At 41.9% G+C, this 23584-nt stretch overlaps 1 protein-coding gene across 1 annotated transcript in view; it reads left to right on the top strand.

The window, feature by feature from the left end:
* The first annotated feature begins 16276 nt into the window (after positions 1-16276).
* TRIM63 (tripartite motif containing 63) overlaps positions 16277-23584 on the top strand; it is a 28353-nt gene continuing 21045 nt past the window's right edge. Inside the window, exons 1-4 of the mRNA XM_040424232.1 lie at positions 16277-16636; positions 16894-17057; positions 17187-17358; positions 21833-21928. Of these exons, the coding sequence (XP_040280166.1) occupies positions 16478-16636; positions 16894-17057; positions 17187-17358; positions 21833-21928 (591 nt within the window). The 5' untranslated portion in view covers positions 16277-16477. The remainder of the gene's footprint in view (positions 16637-16893; positions 17058-17186; positions 17359-21832; positions 21929-23584) is intronic.

The raw sequence follows: 23584 nt of genomic DNA, 5'->3' as shown, positions 1-23584 counted from the left end.
AAGTTATCATATAATATATACCACCTGGAGAACCCCATAAAAAAAAAAAAAAAACACTGACAGAATTGCCATTTTTTCCCGCACGGTAAAATAAAATGGTATAAAAAGTGATCAAAAACTGTCATGTATCCCAAAATGGTACCAATAAAAACTCCAATCTTTCCTACAAAAAACAAACCCTTAGACAACTATACTGATGGAAAAATAAAAATGTTATGGATGTTAATATATGGGAATGCAAAATATAACTTATTTTTAATAAAAAGTTATTTCACGCTGAAAAATTAAGAAAACATGAAAAAAACTATAAATTTGGTATTGCTATAACCGTATCAACCCACAGTATAAACATAGTATATAAGGCCGAAAAAAGACATTTGTCCATCCAGTTTAGCCTGTTATCCTGCAAGTTGATCCAGAGGAAGGCAAAAAAAAAAAAAAATGTGTGGTAGAAGCCAATTTTCCCCACTTAAGGGGACAAGAATTCCTTTCCGACTCCATTCAGGCAATCAGAATAACTCCCTGGATCAACGACCCATCTCTAGTAGCTATAACCTGTAATATTATTACACTCCAGAAATACATCCCGATCCCTCTTGAATTATTTTGTTGTACTCACCATCACCACCTCCTCAGGCTGAGAGTTCCATAGTCTCACTGCTCTTACCATAAAGAATCCTTTTCTATGTTTGTGTACCCTTGTCACAGTCATAGTCCTGGGTCCTGTACTGACCCCTGATATATTTATACATAGTAATTAAATATCCCTTCATTCATCTTTTTTCTAAAGTGAATAACCCTAATTTTGATAATCTTTCAAGGTACTGTAGTTCCCTTATTCCAGTTAGTACTTTAGTTGCCCTCCTCTGAACGCTCTCCAGCTCTGCTATGTCTGCCTTGTTCACAGCAGACCAGAACTGTACACAGTACTTCATGTGTGGTCTGACCAGTGATTTGTAAAGTGGTAGGACTATGTTCTTATCACAGGCATCTATGCCCCTTTTGATGCAACTCATTATCTTATTGCCCTTGGCAGCAGCTGACTGACACTGGTTTTTACAGCTTAGTTTGTTGTTCACTAAAATTCCTAGGTCCTTTTCCATGTCAGTGTTACCCAGTGTTTAACCATTTAGTATGTACGGGTGACTTACATTATTCCTTCCCATGTTCATAACCTTACATTTGTCAGAGTTAAACCTCATCTGCCACTTCTCTACCCAAGCCTCCAATCTATCTAGATCCCTCTGTAGCAGTATACTGTCCTCTTCCATGTCAATTACTTTACAGAGTTTAGTGTCATCTGCAAAAATTGATATTTTACTGTGCAAGCCTTCTACAAGATCATTAATAAATATAATAAAGAGGATAGGGCCCAGTACTGACCCTGAGGTTCTCCACTAGTGACAGTGACCCAATCTGAGTGTGTACCATTAAAAACCACCCTCTGTTTTCTATTACTGAGACAGTTACTTGCCCAAATACAGACATTTTCTCCCAGTCCGAGCATTCTCATTTTATATACTAACCTCTTATGCGGTACAGTGTCAAATGATTTGGAGAAGTCCAGATATACAACATCCATTGATTCTCTCCATTGTCAAGTCTAGAACTTACCTCCTCATAGAAACTGATTAAATTAGTTTGACATGACCGATCCCTCATGAAGCCATGCTGATATGGCGTTATTTGCTTATTTTCATTGAGGTGCTCCAAGATAGCATCTCCTAAAAACCTTCAAACAGTTTACCCACAATGGATGGTAAACTAACCGGCCTATAGTTTCTGGGCTCTGTTTTTTTTTTACCCTTTTTGAATATTGGTACCACATTTGCTATGCGCCAATCCTGTGGAACACTCCCTGTCACTATAGAGTCCTTAAATATCAGAAATAAGGGTCTGGCTATGAAATTACTTAATTCTCTTAGGATACGAGATGGGGGGCCATCTGGTCCTGGCGATTTGTCTATTTTAATCTTTTTAAGTCGCTGTTGTGCTTCTTCCTGGGTCAGACAGGGCACTTTTAATGGGGAATTTACTTTTACATTCTGCATTTCATTTGATAGTTTATTTTCTTCAGTGAATACAGTGGAGAAAAAAATATTTTATAGCTTTGCTTTCTACTCATTGCTCTGTGCAACTCCCCCCTCATCACTCCGTAAAGGGCCAACAACTTCAGATTTATATTTTTTACCATTTATATAATTGAAGAACATTTTAGGGTTAGTTTTGCTCTCTTTGGCAATTAATCTCTCGTACTCTAGTTTGGCCGCTTTTATTTGTTTTTTACATATTCCATTTTTTTCCTTATAGTTTTTCAGTGCTTCCTCGCCACCCTCCTGTTTTAGTGATTTAAATGCTTTCTTTTTGTAATTTATTGCTTTCTTTACAGTTCTATTTATCCACCCTAGTTTCTTCTTGTTCCTTAACCTTCTATTCCCATAAGGTATGTACCTCTCACAATTTGATTTTAGGATGCTTTTAAAATATCCCATTTTGTGGCTGTATTTTTATTTTTAAGGACTTTTTCCCAGTTAGTTAGGCCTATAGCCTCTCTTAGTTGGCTAAATTTAGCTTTTTTGAAGTTTGGTATTTTTGTTCCTCCCTGAAGAAACACTCTTTTGAATGATAATTGGAAGGTTATTACTTTATGGTCACTATTTCCCAGGTGTCCCCCAAACTGCGCATCTGCTGTTCTGTCAGGTCTATTGGTTAATACTAAGTCTAGTATGACCGTCCCTCTAGTCAGGTTGGGAAAGGTAATTGTATTTGGTTATTGCCAAGAACCTGTTTCCTTTATGAGATGTACAGGTCTCAGTTTCCAAGTCTGTATCTGGTTAGTTGAAGTCCCCCATAATTACCACCTCATTATCATTTGCTGCCTCGTCTATCTCGTTTAGTAGTAGATTTTCTCTGGACTCTGGTATATTAGGTGGTTTATAATAAACTCCTATTAGTAATTTATTATTGTTTTTGCCTCCATGTATTTCTACCCACAGTGACTCCACATGTTCATGTCCCTCACTTATATCTTCTCGGACGGTGGGCTTTAGACAGGATTTTAGATAAAGGCAGACCCTTTCCCCTCTTCGGTTTTGGTGATCCTTTCTAAACAGACTGTAACCCTGTACATTAACTGCCCAGTCATAACTATCATCCAGCCATGTCTCAGTTATTCCCACTATGTCATAGTCCTCCTCACACATCACTAATTCCAGTTCCCCAGTTTTATTAGTCAGGCTTCTGGCATTAGTATACATACATTTAAGAGGTGTATGTATATTTTTAACCCTACACCTTTCCTTCTGAACTGTTTTAGTCCCTTCTTCCATTTCTCCCCCTTATCATATACTATATACCACATATAGAACCCCCCAATTTTTTTAAATTAAAAACACTAACAGAATTGCAATTTTTGCCCAACTCAACTCCTAAAAAATGCTATAAAAAGTCATGTACCCCAAAATGGTATAGAAAAACTACAGCTTCTTCCGCACAAAAAAAAAAAAGAAGGGATGAACTAATTTCATATTTTGAAATTCATTTTCGGTTCGTGTTGTGGTATTTACTGAATTGCGTTATGGATTCAGTCACAAAGCACCATAACGCAATTCCATGACAGAAAGCAGAATTCCTTCATAATAGAAGTCTATGGCCTGCATAACGGATCCGCCCGGTTTCCCTTATGCAGGAGAGGACTGCAGCATAATGGAAACCGGACAATGCAGGCCATAGACTTCTATTATGATGGAATGAGTAATGGAATGCCTTTATGCATTCCGTAATGGAATTGCTTTATGGTTTGTGGTAATGGAATACTTAACACAATTAAGTAAGTACCACAACACGAACCGAAAACAAATTTCAAAGTATGAAATTCGCTCATCCTTAAAAACAAGGCCTCATGCAGCTCAGTCATCAAAAAAATAAAAAAAGTTATGGCTTTGAATAACAATTTAGGCAAATTCCATGAACGTGGCTGTGCCCCCAAACAGCAGTTTACAATCAGTAATCGGGTGTTTCCTTATTCAGGAAAAAATGCATAATAAGTTGTAGGTGCATTTTCTCCTGTTACTCCTTGTGGAAATGAAAAACTTGGGGCTAAAGCAACATTTTATTCAGAAAAATGTAATGTTTTATTTTACATCCAAGTGTTTCTATATTCTATGAAACACTTGTTGGGTCAATACACACACTACACCCCTCAATGATTGCCTTGAGAGGTGTAGTTTCCAAAATGCCATCACTTTTTGGTGGTTTCCTTTCTAGGGGTACTTTAGGGTCTCTTCAAATGGGACATGGCATACAAAAACCATTGCAGCAAAATCTGCCTTTCAAAAGCCATATGGTGCTCCTTTCATTCTAAGCCCTGCAATGTGCTTATATGTCAGTTTATGGCCACATATGGGATGCTGCCATATACAGGAGAAAATGGATAACAAATACTGGGGTGCATTTTCTCCTGTTACTCCTTGTTAAAATGAAAAATGTGGGCCTAAAGTGAAATATTCTTGTAAAATATGTACTTTTTAATTTTCACAGCCAAATGTTTATTTTTTCTATGAAACAAGATGCTCACTACCTCCCTTGAAATATTCCTTGGGGTCACTTTTTGGGTAGGTTTGCACTGTAAGGGTGTATCAGGGGGTCTTCAAATGCAACATGGGCCCAGAAAATTATTCCAGTTTAATCTGCCCTCCAAAAATCATATGACACTCCTTCCCTGCTGAGCCATGCGGTGTGGCCATGCAGCAGTTCACAATTACATATGGAGTGTTTCTGTAAAATGCAGAATCAGGGTAATAAATATTTTGAGGTTTGTTTGGTAGTAAAACATTGCTGTTTTACAGGAAAATTGGTTTGAAATGAAAAATTTGCAAAAAAAAGTGACATTTTGAAAGGTCTCTCTCTATTTTCATTAAATTCTAAACTGAATTGGTCCTTTGAAAAATGGGTTTTGGAAATGTTTGCTTCTAAACATCTAAACCTTCTAACGGCCTAAAAAATAAAATTACATTTACAAAATGATGCCAACATAAAGTAGACGTATGGGAAAGGTTAAGTAATAACTATTTTATGAGGTACTACTATCCGTCGTAAAAACAGAGCATTACAAATTTAGAAAATTGCATATTTTTCCAATTTTTTTAAATAAATTTGGGATTTTTTTATACATTAAGGTAAAACTTACCACTTAAATGAAGCATGATGTGTCATGAGAATCGGCTAGATAAGTAAAACCATTCCAAAGTTATTACCACATAAAATTACACGTCAGATTTGCAAAATTTGGCCCGGTTTTTAAAAGGGTTCTCCAGGAATTATGGAAATAAAATATTTAAATATTACTTTATTATAAATATATTCCCAAATACCTTTGATTAGTTATAATGGCTCATTTTGTATAGGGAGCAATCAGGGGAAATAAAATGGCTGCATCCTATTAGTGCACACAAAGCCTGTCCTTATGAAAAGTATTTGGGAATATATTTATAATAAAGTAATATTTAAGTATTTTTTGTAATTTTATTTTCTTAATTCCTGGAGAACCCCTTTAAGGTGAAAAATGGCTTGATCTGGTCATACAATATAGAACACTGTTCAGACACCAGACCAGGATACAGGATCATAGACAGATATATACAGGGGAAAAGAACAGGAGGCAGCGCCTCGTGTGTAGAACCGTCTGTCTGGTTATTGCAAAAATCACAGTTTATGCTTACCATATAGGGTTGTGAGAAGTCACAACGCCTGTGAATCGCCTTGCTGGAATATTCCCGTCCAGCGTTTGGTTTTTTTCTGCGTCTGCTGCCACGGTCTGTGCCCTTTTTCCGTTGGTTGCGGAGTTTCGGGATGGCAAGAAATGCAGATGAGAAGAAAATCAGACCTTTTCCAGCGGCGCTGATGCAGAGAAACTCAGGACCAAGATGGTGTAGGTAAAGGAGTTCTTTATTACTAGGACTGTCAACGCGTTTCTGGGGCGAACGGCCCCATTCATCAGGACAATAAAACTTACATATAATAGACATGTGATTGTGACTGTTTTATTTATGCACTCTGAGCGCGATGTGCACGGCCAGTGAGGGGGCGGGGAGGGGAGGGGTCCAGGGGCAGGCAGTGATCAGGAGGTGTCTGGAGCGTGGGAGCAGCCTTCGCTAATGTGCCAAGTGTGGCTGCGATGTTTGTGGGCGGTGTTCCAGCGGCATGACGCGCCTCAGAGTGACAGCCTGAGCAGCGCATGCAGGACTTCGCTACTCTTCGAGGCAGCTGTGTTCGGGGCTGCGATGTTTATGGTCGGTGTCCCAGCGGTATGACGCGCCTCCGAGTGACAGCCGGAGGCGTGTATGCACAGCTTCTCTAACATCCGAGGCAGCTGTTTTCGGGGAGGCAGTGGGTGGAGTCATCCTCCTGTGTTTGGCTCATGACTGGTGGCAGCCGGGAGAGGAGGGGGGTGTCTTCATGGCTCAATGCTCGTGCCGAGGTGACTGTAAATGTACAGCACTACAGATACAGCACTACGGATGTATGTCGTGCAGGGGATAGTAGAGGAATCTATAGTCAGTTTGATATTTATGATGTCCCGTGGCATGTATTGCGCAGCTCCCAATTTTTGGGACAAAAGTAAAAATCTGGATGCATGCTAACAATAAGTAAATAAATATTAGGCAGATCCAGATTCTTGAACAGAGAATAAAACATAAAAAGACGCTGAATATAAATAAATAAATTAATAAAAGGGGTTCAGGATTAACTGAATGATACCAGGCTATACTATAATCAAAATATAAGCAATATAAGGAAATATAAAAAATTTAAAATGTAAGAGATACCAGCGAAGTAGCTGAGGGCTTTATCTTTTTATCCTATGATATAGGGGGCTATATTACTATTTTGCTGATTTCTACTACTGTGACCATTGGGGGTTACCCTTGGTTGCCTTAGTGATGCCCCTATTTTTTTTTTCCATGATATACTGGGGGTCATGATGTACTTTTTTTTATTATATCTCGTTAAGTTGTCATAAGGTTTGATACAGTATCAAAATGACACTGGCAGAGTCAACTGTAGTAGACAGGACGTTCTGACCCTATTTGCGTGATATCTATGTGTCCAATATTTTATTTGGAGAATACAGCACTTAATTCTTTCGTCTGAAAAAAGGCCAGGGGGGGGATTTTCTTCTATTCAGTGGTATGGATTATAGGATGGTCTCACTAATCTAGTTCAATCCATATGGGGTCAGAGTGTCCAGTTGGTAAATCCAATATACCTCCCTTCTCTAGGCACTGTGTATCCACACCCAAAAAAAATAAACATGCGTTAAAAATTACTCCCATTGATCACATACCCGACAATCTATACAATAGGTTCAGTAGCCTCCAGAGAAGGCTCATGATTGCATAAATAAAACAGTAACAATCACATGTCTGTTATATGTAAGTTTTATTGTCCTGATGAAGGGGGCCGTTCGCCCCAGAAACGCGTTGACAGTCCTTTGAATAAAGAACTCCTTTACCTACACCATCTTGGTCCTGAGTTCCTCTGCATTAGCGCCGCTGGAAAAGGTCTGATTTTCTTCTCATCCGCGTTGGATCATAGACAGAGCCACATGGCCATGAACCCATTAAAATCAGGATACACGAAACATACAATGATACATTGCCTGGAACTCATGCAGAACTGATACATGGCACCCACAAACAGATCAGGACAAACAAAGACATAGTAAAATAGAAATGTGGTACATAGCCTGGAACCCATGCAGAATGGGGAGCATGGCGTTCCCAGACAGACTAGGACATGAAAACATTGATGAATAACCAGGCTGACCACACAAGTCTGAGCAGAGACCAAAACACACTTTTCAGGACAGCAAGCACCCTGCATTTAGCATACTGACTGAACTACAGGTAGGCCGCACACAGGTAAAAATATCCAGGTCAATTAAGGATCCTGACCACCTGGTAATCAGACACAAACACAGGGAAACATTAACCCTACATAGACAGGGAACACACAATTCACAGGGTACCATTCACACTATAGAAGACCGCAGCCAGCATGCACCACACAAGCAACCAGCATGCACAGGAACATAAACCGTAACCAGTACGCAACATACACTGACAAGCAAAAGGGTAACAATGTTTTGAACTTTTGACTTTCAAGCTCCATATCTCACCATCCACTACAGCTTTGAATGTGAGACTACCATAATTTTATAGACAATCATCTTGGCTATCTCATACATAAATTAGACTTGCAACTATTTAGCATATGATTAGTTATGCAGATTCTCGTCATGTTAATGCTCCTAAAATTTTAAATTTAGATTTTTATTATTTTGTTGGAATTTCGTAAATCAACCTTTGGCTTTCAACACTGCCTGAATCCTTCTGGGTATTCTCTCGATCAGATTCAAGTATGTCTCGACCAAAATCTTTTTCCAGGTCTATTCTACACGTTCTCAATGTTGGTGCATACTGGTTGACTAATTTGGGTACAAATACATCTTTTTCTTCAACTCTACCCACAAGTGTTTAATTGGGTTAAGGTCTGGGGACTGTAGGGGCCAATCCAGCACCTCTACTTTATTGTCATTGAACCATTTCTTCGCCAATCTTGACGTATGCTTCGGGTCATTGTCTTGCTTGAACAATATGTCGTCCTTTTCATACCCATAGTACTCAAGTGTATGAAATAACTCGTCTTGCAGGATACTCAAATATAGCTCAGCATTGAGACCACCATCAATCCTGGTCAAGTATTCAATGCTTTTGGCTGTGAAACAAGCCCATATCATCAGGCTTCCTTCACCAAACTTGTCAGTTCCTTCAATTTCTCGATCCATTAGCCCCCTTTTCCTTTGCACCCTAGATCCATTTCCAGACCCATAATGACTTTCGTCTCATCTCTCCAAATCACCTGTTTCCAATCTTTTACTTGACACTGTAAGTACTTTTTTGCAAACTTGAGCCAATGCTTTTTATGACGATATTGAAGTCGAGGCTTCTTCTGCTTTTTTCTGGCCAACATTCCAGCCTTGTGTAATGCAAGTCACACAGTGCTTGCATGGATGTTTGTGATCTCCCTATTACTGTCGTGTTTGTCATGCCAGAACTGATAGACCTTGTGATGAGCTGACTTGTTGACTCTGATATTTTGCCTGGACATCCACCTCTTGGCTTTGGAATGGATGGACGGACTTAATTTCATATTCTTCCAACTGTCAAGGCACTCACATGATGTAGTTTGGCAATTTTCTTGGCGAGATACTGCTATCGATGAGCTGGATGAGGCGGTTTCTCTTTTCTTGGGAAATCTTCATGGCTGCTCCTCGATTCAAAACAGTGACTTTTGCTTCGGAACCAACCTAATAACAGACTGAGCTATTAGTGAATGTGAGAACAGGTTGAAATTTGTAATATACAAGAAGAAAAAGATTGTTCTACCTCCAGGAGCAAAACAGTAACAATGCAGTTACATGGCAAGAATCTGCATAACTAATCATATGCTAAATAGTTTCAAGTCCAATTTATGTATAAGATAGCCAAGATGTTTGTCTATAAAATGATGGTAGTCTCACATTCCAAGCTGTAGTAGATGGTGAGATATGGAGCCTGAAAGTCAAAAGTCCAAAACATTGTATATTTGTTACCCTTTTGCTCGTCAGTGTACAAGCAACTAGCATACATGAGAATTTCAACTGCAGCCAGTATGCAAGTGCACAGGCAGCCAGCCTACACAGCAACACTGTCACAGTAAACTGCACTGCAATATATACACAAGGAGCACAATATTCACAGGACACAGTTCACATACTAAGAAAGCCCCAGCCAGCATGCACCACCCAAAGCAACCAGCATACAAAGGAAGGTAAACCACAGCCAGATACAAAGGAAGGTAAACCACAGCCAGTACGCAAAACATAAGCAACCAGCATACAAGGAAACGTAAACCGCAGCCAGTACGCAAGAGTGCATGCGGGCAGCCTACACGACAACACAGTGTCACAGTAAACCACACTGTGACACCATCGCTATGCCACATTGCCACCTAGTGCCTCCCCCTCGTTTGATAGCCCCTGCCTACAGTGCAACTAAAATCTTATTTGCATAAAAAGAAAAATAAGAGACCCTTAAAGATTTATATTGATAATACACTAAAGACAGTAATTACTGTCCCAAACAAAGTGTCACGCCTTGCCCTGTGAATGTGCGGAGGTCTGTCAGACTGGCTGCACATGTCTAACTTCTCTATTTGTGTTTGTTTGGGTTTGAGCTGGATCCACCTTCCCTTAGGTGTACTGGGTTTGATTGTTAGTGAGGCTATTTATCCCTCCTTCCCTCAGTGGCCTGTGCGGGTTATAGTTCTTTCCTGTGAGCTCTGGATGTGTGGTGGATCGTCTGCTCCAGCTCTGCTCTAGATAAGTCCTCTCTGTTATTTCCCATTGTGTCTTTTATCTAGGCCTCTAGGGAGACGCTTGCTTCCTCCGGGTTTGAAGAAGCAGGTTGCCTCTTCCCTACAGCTTAGGGTTTGCCCAGGTTTTATAAGTTTAGGTACGAGGGCATGTGCATATCCACCATTAGGGTATGCACATGGGCACAGCAGTTTAGGGAAAACTTTTAGGGATCGCTAGGAGGTGACCCTTTTCTCCCTAGCTTTTGGGCCTAGTCATTTGTTCTGTTTGTTTTCCTCTGTTTGGTTATTTCCCCGCTTACCTACCTATCGTGACATTATAACCCGCCAAAAAACTGTCATTTCCCTGCTGTTTGCGAAATGGAGGCTATGGATGCTTTGGTTGATAGGATGCAGGGATTATCGCTGGAGGTTGCTGACCTTCGCAGTTCTGTTGCACGGTGTCAGAATGCTCTGGCATCTGGCGCCGTTGGAGGAAATCAAGTCTGCTTAGAGCCTAAAGTCGCTCTCCCTGATAGGTTCTCAGGGGGTGGTGATGACTTTATTCGGTTCAGGAAGTCCTGCAAGTTATAATTTCGTCTGCGGCCGATTTCATCTGGTGATGAGAATCAAAGAGTGGGGATCCGTATATATCTGCTGAAAAGGGACGCGCAGTCCTGGGCTTTTTCTCTGCCGACCGGTTCACCATCCCTCAGGTCGGTGGATGAATTTTTCAGAGCCTTGGGCTTGATTTATAATGACCTAGACCGGGTCTCTATCGCTGAATCTAGGTTGCACAGTTTGTTACAGGGAGAACGTACTGCGGAGTCGTATTGTGCAGAATTTAGAAGATGGGCAACTGACTCGGGGTGGAATGATCCTGCACTCCGGAGTCAGTTTTGTCAGGGGCTATCTGAGAGGTTGGAAGATGCCCTTGCTTTTCATGAGTATCCCGATTCATTGGAGACGGCTATGTCTTTGGCAGTGCAGCTTGATAGACGTCTTAGAGAGAGGTATAAGATTCCTCTCGAGCGGAGGGTCCCATCTGAAAGTGGATCCGTCCCACCTATTCCCTGGGGTAATATGACATTTAAATCTAGGGCAGGAGAGGAGCCTATGCAGTTGGGCCAGGTTTCCTTTCGCTCAGGTGATAGGGATTTTAGGAAGCTGAATAAGCTATGTTACTTCTGTGGAAAAGAAGGTCATTTTGTTTGTGCGTGTCCTTTTGTTAAACCTCAAAGCGGTAATGAAAGAATACGGAGGTATTCACATAAAGAGAAAAAAAAACTTCCCTGACTCTTGGTAGTGTGAATGGGGAGTCTGAGCAAGCAAATATGCATTCTCCCTGCAATACCCATCTCCTCCTGCCTGCCATGGTGGCGCTAGACTCATGAAATTTAGATTTTGAGGTATTTGTTGACAGTCGTATGGGGGTAAACCTTATTGATTTTTATTTCCTCCAAAATCTTGGTTTTAGGCCTAGTTCACACGATCATTTTCTTGACAGTGTACGGGCCGTTTTTTGGTGTTCCGTATACGGACCGTATACGGAACCATTCATTTAAATGGTTCCACATTAAAAACGGAATGTACTCCGTATGCATTCCGTTTCTGTATTTCTGTTTTTCCGTTCCGTTGAAAGATAGAACATGTCCTATTATTGCCCGCAAATCACGTTCCGTGGCTCCATTCAAGTCAATGGGTCCGCAAAAACGGGACGGATATACCAATAGATGGTTCCGCAAAAACGGGACGGATATGGAAGACATAAGGAAATGCATCCGTATGTCTTCCATATCCGTCCCGTTTTTGCGGAACCATCTATCTAAAATGTTATGCCCAGCCCAATTTTTTCTATGTAATTAGTGTATACTGTATATGCCATACTGAAAAACGGAACGGAAAACAGAACGGAAACGGAAACACAACGGAACTCAAAAACGGAACAACGGATCGGTGAAAAAACGGACCACAAAAAACTATAAAAGCCATACGTTCGTGTGAACTAGGCCTTAGAACTAGCACTTTAGATAAAGAGATAACAGTGTTTGCTATTGATTCCTCCCCTCTCTCACAAAAGAGTCTTACTCATATCGTTCATGACATTCAGTTAAGGGTGGGTGATTCACATGTTGAGTTCATTTCTTGTTTTGTTATGAAGGGCTTGCCTGCTCCGATGGTTCTAGTTTTACCGTGGTTGATAAAGCATAACCCTACTATTGACTGGCAAAAAAGACTAATCAGTAGCTGGAGTGAATTTTGCACTGACAACTCTCTTTGTGCTTCTATCTCAGGGGTGTCAACTACGGTCCTACCTCAGTTTCTCTCTGATTTTGTGGACGTATTCTCGGAGGGTGGAGCTCAGGAGTTTCCCCCCCATCGAGAATATGATTGTCCGGTCAATCTAATCCCTGGAGCTAAACTGCCAAAATCTTGCTTATACAACCTTTCCCAACCCGAAAGAGAAGCTATGCGGAAGTATATTTGCCGAGAGTTTGGCAAAGGGACATATTAGGCCATCTAAGTCCCCTGTGGCCGCCGACTTAGACCGTGTTTAGATTTCCGGGAATTGAATCTCATTACAGTCCGTGATCCGTATCCCCTTCCTTTGATTTCTGATCTATTTGATCAAATTGTCGGAGCCAAGGTGTTCTTCAAATTGGATTTAAGAGGAGCTTATAATCCGATCAGAATTAAGGAAGCAGATGAGTGGAAAACGGCCTTAAATACACCCGAAAGTCTTTTCGAGAATCTTGTCATGCCCTTTGGTTTAACTAATGTGCCAGCGGTCTTTCAGCGATTTATCAATGATATTTTCCATCATTTAGTGGAAAGGGTCATTGTTATGTACCTTGATGACATACTAATTTACTCACCCGATTTGGAGACCCATCAGGATCACGTGAGACAGGTGTTGTCGATCCTTCGGGAGAATAAATTGTATGCAAAATTGGAAAAATTTGTATTTGCTGTCCAGGAGCTACCGTTTTTGGGATACATGCTTTCTGACTCTGGTTTTCGTATGGAACCCGAAAAGGTCCGGGCGGTACTGGAATGGGACCGGCCTGAGAATCAGAAATTTCTGATGCGGTTTTGGGGTTTTACCAATTACTACAGAAAATTCATCTTGAATTATTCCACCATTGTAAAACCTTTGACAGATATGACTAAAAAAAGGCACCGACTTCTCTGTCTGGTCGGATGAGGCATTACAGGCCTTTTCTGCTATTAAGAAATGTTTTGCGTCTGCTCCCATTGTGATGCAACCTGATGTATCTCAACCGTTCGTCGTGGAGGTTGATGCATCAGAAGTGGGGGTTGGAGCAGTTCTGTCGCAGGGCCTATCCCCTAGCAAATGGCGTCCGTGGGCTTTTTTCTCCAAGAAACTCTCGGCCGCTAAAAAGAAATTATGATGTAGGAGATTACTGGCCAACAAATTGGCCTTTGAGGAATGGAGTCATTGGTTGAAAGGGGCTACTCATCCTATTACGGTATATACTGACCACAAGAATTTGGCTTACCTGCAGTCTGCTAAGCTCCTGAATCCTAGACAGGCTAGATGGTCACTGTTTTTTACTAGGTTCAATTTTGTGGTCACTTTTCGCCCTGGGGTTAAAAACGTCAATTAGTTACGTTATTAAGTAGTTTTCCCAGGGGGAGTGATTCGGAGGATCCGGCTCAGATTTTGGCTGATGGGGTGGTGGTTTCCGCTCTGTGCACGAGATGGCGGTGTTGGGGGCCCAGGAGGAGGCTCCTGATTCTTGTCCTCCAGATAAGTTGTTTGTTCCTGCTGAACTGCGATACAAGGTATTCAAGGAACATCATGATACGGTCCTTGAGGGACATCCTGGAAGCAAATCCACCATAGATCTTATTTACGGGAGATCCTGGTGGCCAGGGTTGTGCAAGGCTGTGGAGGGTTATGTGGCAGCTTGTGAGACCTGTGCACGTGCTAAGGTGGCTCACACTCGGCTTTCAGGATCCCCTCTTCCTTTGTCCATCCCGTCTCGTCCTTGGACGCATTTGTCCATGGACTTTATTACCGATTTACCAAGTTCCTCTGGGAAAACTGCGATTTTGGTGGTAGTGGACCGCTTCAGTAAGATGGCCCACTTTGTACCGTTACCTAGCTTGCCCAATGCCAAAACTCTCGCTCAGGTTTTTATCGATAACATTGTGAAACTACATGGCATTCCCTCTGATGTGGTGTCTGATAGGGGGACGCAATTTGTTTCCAGCTTTTGGAGGGCATTCTGCTCTCGTCTGGGAATTCAACTGTCTTTCTCTTCGGCTTTTCATCCCCTAGCCGAATTTGCCTTGAATAACCGTAGACAGGAGTCCACTGATAAGTCACCATTTTTTGGAGCATATGGTTTTCACCCACAGTTTGGTACTTTTTTGGGGACTGGATCTTCTGGGATGCCAGAAGAGGAGAGATTCTCTTCCGCCTTGTCATCTATCTGGCGGAAGATCAAAGTTAATTTGGAAAAGATGGGTGAAAGATATAAACGGATGGCTGACAGGAGACGTATGACTGTTCCGTACCTGTGTGTGGGTGATTCAGTTTGGTTGTCCACTAAAAACATTAAGCTGAAGGTACCATCTTGGAAATTGGGTCCAAGATTTATTGGCCCTTACAAAATCTCTGCTATTGTCAACCCGGTGGCATTTCATCTGGATCTTCCACAGACCTGGAAGATCCATAATGTGTTTCACAGGTCTTTATTGAAGAAATATGTGGAACCTGTGGAACCATCTCCATTGCCACCTCCCCCTGTCCTGGTGGATGGCAATTTGGAGTTTGAGATCTCTAGGTTTCTCAACTCATGTGTTCTTCGCGGTTCCCTTCAGTACCTGGGGCACTGGAAGGGATACGGTCCCGAGTAAACAATGTGGGTAATGGCTACTGATGTTAGTGCTAGCAGTCTGGTGAGGGCCTTTCACAGGGCACACCCGGATAAAGTTGGTCCAGGGTGTCCGGAGGTCACCCGTAGAAGGGGGGGTACTGTCACGCCTTGCCCTGTGAATGTGTGGAGGTCTGTCAGACTGGCTGCACATGTCTGACTTCTCTGTTTTGGTTTGGGTTTGAGCTGGATCCACCTTCCCTCAGGTCTACTGGGTTTTATTGTTAGTGAGGCTATTTATCCCTCCTTCCCCCAGTGGCCTGTGCGGGTTATAGTTCTTTCCTGTGAGCTCTGGATGTGTGGTGGATCATCTGCTCCAGCTCTGCTCTAGATAAGTCCTCTTTGTTATTTCCCATTGTGTCTCTTATCTAGGCCTCTAGAGAGACACCTCTTCCCTTTTCCCTACAGCTTAGGGTTTGCCCAGGGTTTATAGGTTTAGGCACGAGGGCATGTGCATATCCACCATTAGATTATGCACATGGGCACAGCAGTTTAGGGAAAACTTTTAGGGATCGCTAGGAGGTGACCCTTTTCTCCCTAGCTTTTGGACCTAGTCATTTGTTCTGTTTGTTTTCCTGTGTTTGGTTATTTCCGCGCTTACCTACCTATCATGACACAAAGACTATTTGGGATTTCTACTTAAAACTAAACTAAATTGCTATGTAGGTTTGCTTCCAGGAGATACAAACACTGATTTCATTAAAATTATTGATATCTTTTCAGTCTTATCAGAAGCTGGAAAGATCATGGATGCAGTTGCCATAAATCTAGACCTTTGTGGAACTGTTTGTATGCTTGGCAAGGAAAAACAGGTTCACATAATGCAGAGCGATCCTGTTTACAGAATGTGCTCCCACAGATTACTCATTGCTTCATGTGACAGCTCGGAGAACTGTCAGGGACCACAAGAAACTTGAACCTACAGGACAGACAAAGGAATGTGTGACATGTCCTTCCCCACCATATGCATGTGACCAGCACACAAGTTATATATAGGATGGTCACAGTGGGGAACAGAGAAAACACAAGCTAACCCTGGAGTAAGAGACATTCATAGGAAGGACTTCTGCGACAAAAGTCCCATACGGAGAAGAAACATCTTCACAGGTGTGGAGAAACAGAAATCAGAGTAAGAAATAAGTTTCAAGTCTATAGACTTTGTAGGATTATAAAGGACTATGGATTACAATGCAGACATTATCCGGGACAATAATCCTATGGACAGTTTGGAGAAACAGCTAATTTGCCCTATATGCCTTGAAATGTTCAACAAACCTGTGGTGATCTTGCCATGCCAACACAACCTGTGTCGGAAATGTGCCAATGATGTATTTCAGGTAAGGAGATATTTGACCTGTTAGTACCAAAATTGATCCTCTATAGATCATAGATTTCATGTGTTTTATGAACGTGTCATGTGAACCACAGTTTTGACTTTTGTCCTTGTGTATAGCTTTTTTATACACTGTGCAGATGTACATATTGTTAACTTTTAGATATCAAACAGCAATTTATACTGTTTTTGTTTTATCATGATATAGAGACTTTCACACAGATTTTTATTTTTTAACACTGACTTGTTCTATCACTGTAGGCTGGAAACCCATACTGGCCTACACGATCTTCTGTGTCTGGTGGAAAATTTCGCTGCCCTACGTGTCGCCATGAGGTCATTTTAGACCGTCATGGAGTTTATGGGCTTCAGAGAAACCTACTTGTAGAGAACATAATAGATATCTACAAACAAGACTGCAATAGGTAAGCATCCCAAGAATATTATACACAAAAGCTAAGCTGTTATTTCTGTATGCTTTTAACATAACATTATGTATTATCCCATTTCTATGTCTGTTAACAACGCCTTTGTTCTCCTTTACAAATGACTAGTCGACCTGAGAAAAAAAAGGAAAATCATCCGATGTGCGAAAAGCATGAAGATGAGAGGATAAATATTTACTGCATAACCTGCGAAGTAGCAACCTGCTCCATGTGTAAAGTATTTGGGGCTCATAAAGACTGCGAAGTTTCTCCTCTCCAGAACATATATCAGACTCAGAAGGTTAGTGACCCATAACGGTCTAGACGTATGATGCACAGTATGATGTAGCACGTACATACAAATGCATGTAGTCTTGCTGTACTACTGACAGTGCTATAGAGAGCTCTTGCAATGTTTCAATAGAGGCCTCGTAGAAGCAGATCCCAGCCAAGTCACCTATTATTTTTAGAAAGATTTGAGACTGCAGCCAGGTCTCACAGGGGACACAGCTGTGCGGGGGTGGGAAGCAGAACAGGTTGAAGAGGGACATTTTAGATGAAAGCCGTTAATGGTTATACAGCATTAATATCAAATATTCATTTGGAGCTATCCCCCAAATAATTTGTTTTAAAACTAATAAAAATGGGTACAATCAGGGTACTAACTGTTAAAACATGCAGATACTCTGAAGCTGAAGACTATTGCATTGCTTTCTCCATTTTTAAACTTAATTTAGAGGGAACCTGTTATATGGAACATGGTAACCAATCCGCAGACAGCGGTTTCTAGAGCAGAATAAACTAAGTAGATTGATATTTAGTTTTAAAGAAAATATTTGGTGTAACAAGTAGTTCATTGATTTAAATCCTTGCTAAGGGCTCATGCACACTTGTGCGAACCATGCCCATATTGCGGCTTGCAAAGAGTGGGTCCACAATATACGGGCACCGGCCGTGTGTGCTCTGTATCCATTCAGTTGATACGGAGAGACGGATACGGAGCAGAGGCATGGAGCGGAAGCCAACAGGAGCGCTATGGAGCGCTCTCATGGGATTCCGGCCCGTGCCTCCACACTGCAAATAAATAGAATGTGTTCTTTTTTTTTTGCGATGCAGACTGAATCTTGTGGACCTCTGACCCATTCAGGTGAATGGGTCCGTATTCGCAAATGGCGGGCACATGGCCGGTGCCCATGCATTGCTGACCGCTATCTGCAGTCCATGGCACAGCGAATTTATCTTGTCAGTGCTTCACAGCTATCTCTACTTAAACACTTATACTTGGAAGGCTGTCAGTCAATGAGTGGGACCGCCCATTTGACTCCTAAACATAGAAAAAGCAGGAATGTAAATGAAAAAAAAAACACAAATGACACTGAGAGGGGAACTCATTAAGACTGGTATTTCATACCTCCTACCTACTATAAAAGTGGTGAGTGTAGCCTAAACGAGCAAAGAGTCGCACATTTTTGCGCAAAGCAGGAATCCAGGAAGATATACAATCTTTTATTGCCACTTTTCTGGAACCGAAGGCTTGATAAATTCTCCCCAGAATCTTTTTTTAACAGATTGTTTGAGATATACATTATGTCTCAATCTTTTCACTTATCGCCTTCCGCCTTTGCATGTTTCTAACTAGGCAAATAAAAGGACTTTACATTTCACTTAATTTATCTCCAGTTGCTGCTTTCTCAGATTTCACTGAGGGTCACATGACCTGTGATGTCAGCTTCTCTCCCTGCTCTGATGATGTTTTGTGCACTTCTGAGAGAGCAGATCTGTGCCTGTACACGAGACGTCACTGTGCTGGCCACGCCCCCCTGCACTGCCGGCTGCTGCTTACTGCTCTCTCCCTGGATTCTTGAGGAAAAACATGAACCCCCTCAGCTAGCACAGACTCAGGGCTGAAGGCTTTACTGAGTAGCTGAAGGCAGTAAGGAGACAAATGCTTGGCACAGAAGCTGACAGAGGAGTTCTGCAGAGCATTGCACAAGAACAGGTAGGGGGAAGATCCTGTGTGTATCAGCAGTGTCATTGTACAGCTGGGACTGGTAGTCCTACAAATACAACATGCTGCTGAGTCATGTCACTCAGGGCAGCTCTTGTATTCATTACCTTTGCAGAGCAGGGGGAGGGGCAGAGATTGTTGTTATTGCAGGTAAACAAAGGGCCAGAAGAGAACCAGGGAAATGAGGAAATATAGATTTTTTTTTTGCCTAAAACTTGCTTAGCTTAGGCTACTTTCAAACTCCCGTTTTGGGTGGATCCGTCATGGATCTGCAAAAATGGATCCGTTACAATAATACAACCGCATGCATCCGTCATGAACTGATCCGTTTGTATTATCTGTAACATAGCCAAGATGGAACCGTCATGAACTCCATTGAAAGTCGATGGGAGACAAATCCGTTTTCTATTGTGCCAGATTGTGTCAGAGAAAACGGATCCGTCACCATTGGCTTACCTTGTGTGCCAGGACGGATCCGTTTGGCTCAGTTTCATCAAGCGGACAGCAAAACGCTGCAGGCAGTATTTTGGTGTCCGCCTCCAGGGCAGAATGGAGACTGATCGGAGGCAAACTGATGCATTCTGAGCGGATCCTTTTCCATTCAGAATGCATTAGGGCAAAACTGATCAGTTTTGGACCGCTTGTGAGAGCCCATGACGGATCTCACAAATGGAAAGCCAAAACGCGAGTGTGAAAGTAGCCTTTCTATATTGCTGCCCATCAGATTTACAGTGCTATATATTTCGTTTTCATAACTCAGACAACCCCTTTAAGATGGCCCTACATATTCAATAAATCTTGTCTGAACCCGGCTTTCCCCTGTCAGGGGAGATAAGAATTAGGCAGTTGGATTTTAACTACCCAGTGCTTTGATTCTCGAGAAAATGTATCAGTTCAGCATCCATGAACATTTGCATGGGGGCGGAGGTGTGCAGAGATAGGTGTTGGCGGATAACTGACAGCTGTCCAGCCAGCCTTACACATTAAAGAAGACTAATCACCAGGAATGCAATATCTGTTTTAATTGAAAAATTAACACTCCCCTAAAAAATATTTTAGAAAAAAACATCAAAGTCATAAAAAAAAATAAAATAACTTTTGTACAAGGTCTGCATTCAGGATGCAAATGACTGCAGGAGTCGGGTCTGAAGTTCCTGGTTTGGATTTTCTACGGTAGCATGCCTAGTGTAGAGCCAATGATTATAACTGCTGTATTGATGCAGGAGACAACACTCGTTCTGACTCTGTATGCTGTTGTGGGAATAAGCTAGGCATATCATTGTAGCAATGCTGGTTGTTCCCAAGACTCCAGAACTGAACTTCACCTAGAGAAGTTGCCTTTGCCATGTACTAACTGTATCTTCTGGTAAACAGATGGTAGGGATGAAATGGATAACAATTGGATGGTCGCAATAACATTATATAGAATGGATCAACACTGGCATTCAGCAGTTTCTACAAAGAAGTAAACTGACCGATAGATGAAAGGAACCAAATGATGATGGGAATATGGATGAAGGAGATGGCAGACCATCAATGAAATAGATGGGAGATGGTAAAGGAATACTGGTTGAGAGAGGATGAAAAAAGGTGAACAGAAACAAAGATAAAAGAATAGACAAAGAACAGACACTGATCCTTCCTGATCAGTAAAGTAATAAAACAAAGACAAACTCAGCAAACAGACAATAAACAACTATCAATAACCTCAATGCTAGCAGCAATGAAATACAGGAACACTACAGATCCTAAGTTACACAGACACCACATAAAGAAACCAGAAAACTATCCAAGGATTCTGGATACAAACGCGCTGCACCCAGAAACAAAAGAGCCGAAAATATGAGCATTTAAGGGAAGGTTAACCAATCAAAACTCTTCCCTAAATTAATCAGGCTAAGCAAGAAGAATCACCTGACCAAATATTAGGTACAAGGCAGTTGCATAACAACTGCCCCAACAATACCAGTAAACAGGCAGGAATAAGGCAACAGAGAAATCCCTGTCGCCTGTAACAGTCATGATCTCCAAACCAGGAAGTCTAGACCTGACTCCTGCGGTAAGTCTGGCCTGAACGCATACTGAATACTGAACACAAGACTCAATGTTTCTTTTTACATTATTAATGAAATGTATTTACATCATTTTTTTATTTTTTTTATGAGGGCTGGCTGGCTAATGAGTTTTCAATTAAAACAGTGCATTTATGGTGATAATCCCTCTTTAAAGTCTCCTACCTTGGAGCATTCTTAGTGGGTGACATTTGATTTATGCCTACTTAAAAAGTAATTGGCCATGTTGTATTTTTTTCTAATACTTGTCAAAATACCATGTGCATAACATTGTCAAATGATTATGACTGATCAGTCGATTCTTTGCTTATGTGCAGGATATTTTTTCCCCTCTATATCTGTTTAAAAAGGCAAATGCCTTTAATCGTGTTAAACTGAACAGAATTAAAAGGAAATCCTCTGACATGTCATAGTGACATCAGTAGGGGTCCAGGATCAGACCCTCTGCTGGGTTCAAAATTGAAACGGCTATTATGTTATGTAGAACATTCAAACCTTTTTGGAAAGAATCTGCGGCTCATTCATTTTCAATACAATTTACTACCATAGGACTGATTTCAACATAGCAGCAGCACAAGAATTCATGTGCCCATCATGTCTCCAGTAATTTCCCTGTACTTTCAAGCCCACATTATATATGTTTTGACTCTCTTGCATGTAGATTAACTTAGTTTTTACTTTTATTTGGTTCACAGACAGAACTTAATGGCTGTATATCAATGCTGGTTGCTGGAAACGACAGAATTCAGACTATAACAAGCCAACTGGAGGACTCCTGTAAAACAATAAAGGTAGAAATGACAAAATATCTGCTACAGCATATTATGTATGTTATATGACATGCACTTCCAGACTGGGATGGTCATACAGCATAACTGTACATTAGGATTCTTAAACATATGTCCCTGTGTGTTATTTAGAAATTAGGCTAGGTTTAGATCTTCACTGATTCTCATTGGAAAAAAAATCCATATACACTGCCGAGCAAAAGGGTAACAATGTTTTGAACTTTTGACTTTCAGGCTCCATATGTCACCATCCACTACAGCTTTGAGCTTTTATAGAGAATCATCTTGGCTGTCTCATACATAAATTGAACTTGCAACTACACTGCTCAAAAAAATAAAGGGAACACTTAAACAACACAATGTAACTCCAAGTCAATCACACTTCTGTGAAATCAAACTGTCCACTTAGGAAGCAACACTGAGTGACAATCAATTTCACATGCTGTTGTGCAAATGGGATAGACAACAGGTGGAAATTATAGGCAATTAGCAAGACACCCCCAATAAAGGAGTGGTTCTGGAGTGGTAACCACAGACCACTTCTCAGTTCCTATGCTTCCTGACTGATGTTTTGGTCACTTTTGAATGCTGGCGGTGCTTTCACTCTAGTGGTAGCGTGAGACGGAGTCTACAACCCACACAAGTGGCTCAGGTAGTGCAGCTTATCCAGGATGGCACATCAATGCGAGCTGTGGCAAGAAGGTTTGCTGTGTCTGTCAGCGTAGTGTCCGGAGCATGGAGGCACTACCAGGAGACAGGCCAGTACATCAGGAGACGTGGAGGAGGCCGTAGGAGGGCAACAACCCAGCAGCAGGACCGCTACCTCCGCCTTTGTGCAAGGAGGAACACTGCCAGAGCCCTGCAAAATGACCTCCAGCAGGCCACAAATGTGCATGTGTCTGCTCAAACGGTCAGAAACAGACTCCATGAGGGTGATATGAGGGCCCGACGTCCACAGGTGGGGGTTGTGCTTACAGCCCAACACCGTTCAGGACGTTTGGAATTTGCCAGAGAACACCAAGATTGGCAAATTCGCCACTGGCGCCCTGTGCTCTTCACAGATGAAAGCAGGTTCACACTGAGCACATGTGACAGATGTGACAGAGTCTGGAGACGCCGTGGAGAACGTTCTGCTGTCTGCAACATCCTCCAGCATGACCGGTTTGGCATTGGGTCAGTAATGGTGTGGGGTGGCATTTCTTTGGAGGGCCGCACATCCCTCCATGTGCTCGCCAGAGGTAGCCTGACTGCCATTAGGTACCGAGATGAGATCCTCAGACCCCTTGTGAGACCATATGCTGGTGCGGTTGGCCCTGGGTTCCTCCTAATGCAAGACAATTCTAGACCTCATGTGGCTGGACTGTGTCAGCAGTTCCTGCAAGACGAAGGCATTGATGCTATGGACTGGCCCGCCCGTTCCCCAGACCTGAATCCAACTGAGCACATCTGGGACATCATGTCTCGCTCTATCCACCAACGTCACGTTGCACCACAGACTGTCCAGGAGTTAGAAGATGCTGGATGATCATCAGGAGCATGCACAGGCGTTGTAGGGAGGTCATACAGGCACGTGGAGGCCACACACACTACTGAGCCTCATTTTGACTTGTTTTAAGGACATTACATCAAAGTTGGATCAGCCTGTAGTGTGTTTTTCCA

Source organism: Bufo bufo, chromosome 3 (assembly GCF_905171765.1).
Source record: "Bufo bufo chromosome 3, aBufBuf1.1, whole genome shotgun sequence".
NCBI lineage: Eukaryota > Metazoa > Chordata > Amphibia > Anura > Bufonidae > Bufo > Bufo bufo.
This window is presented reverse-complemented; position numbering and strand designations above follow the sequence as displayed.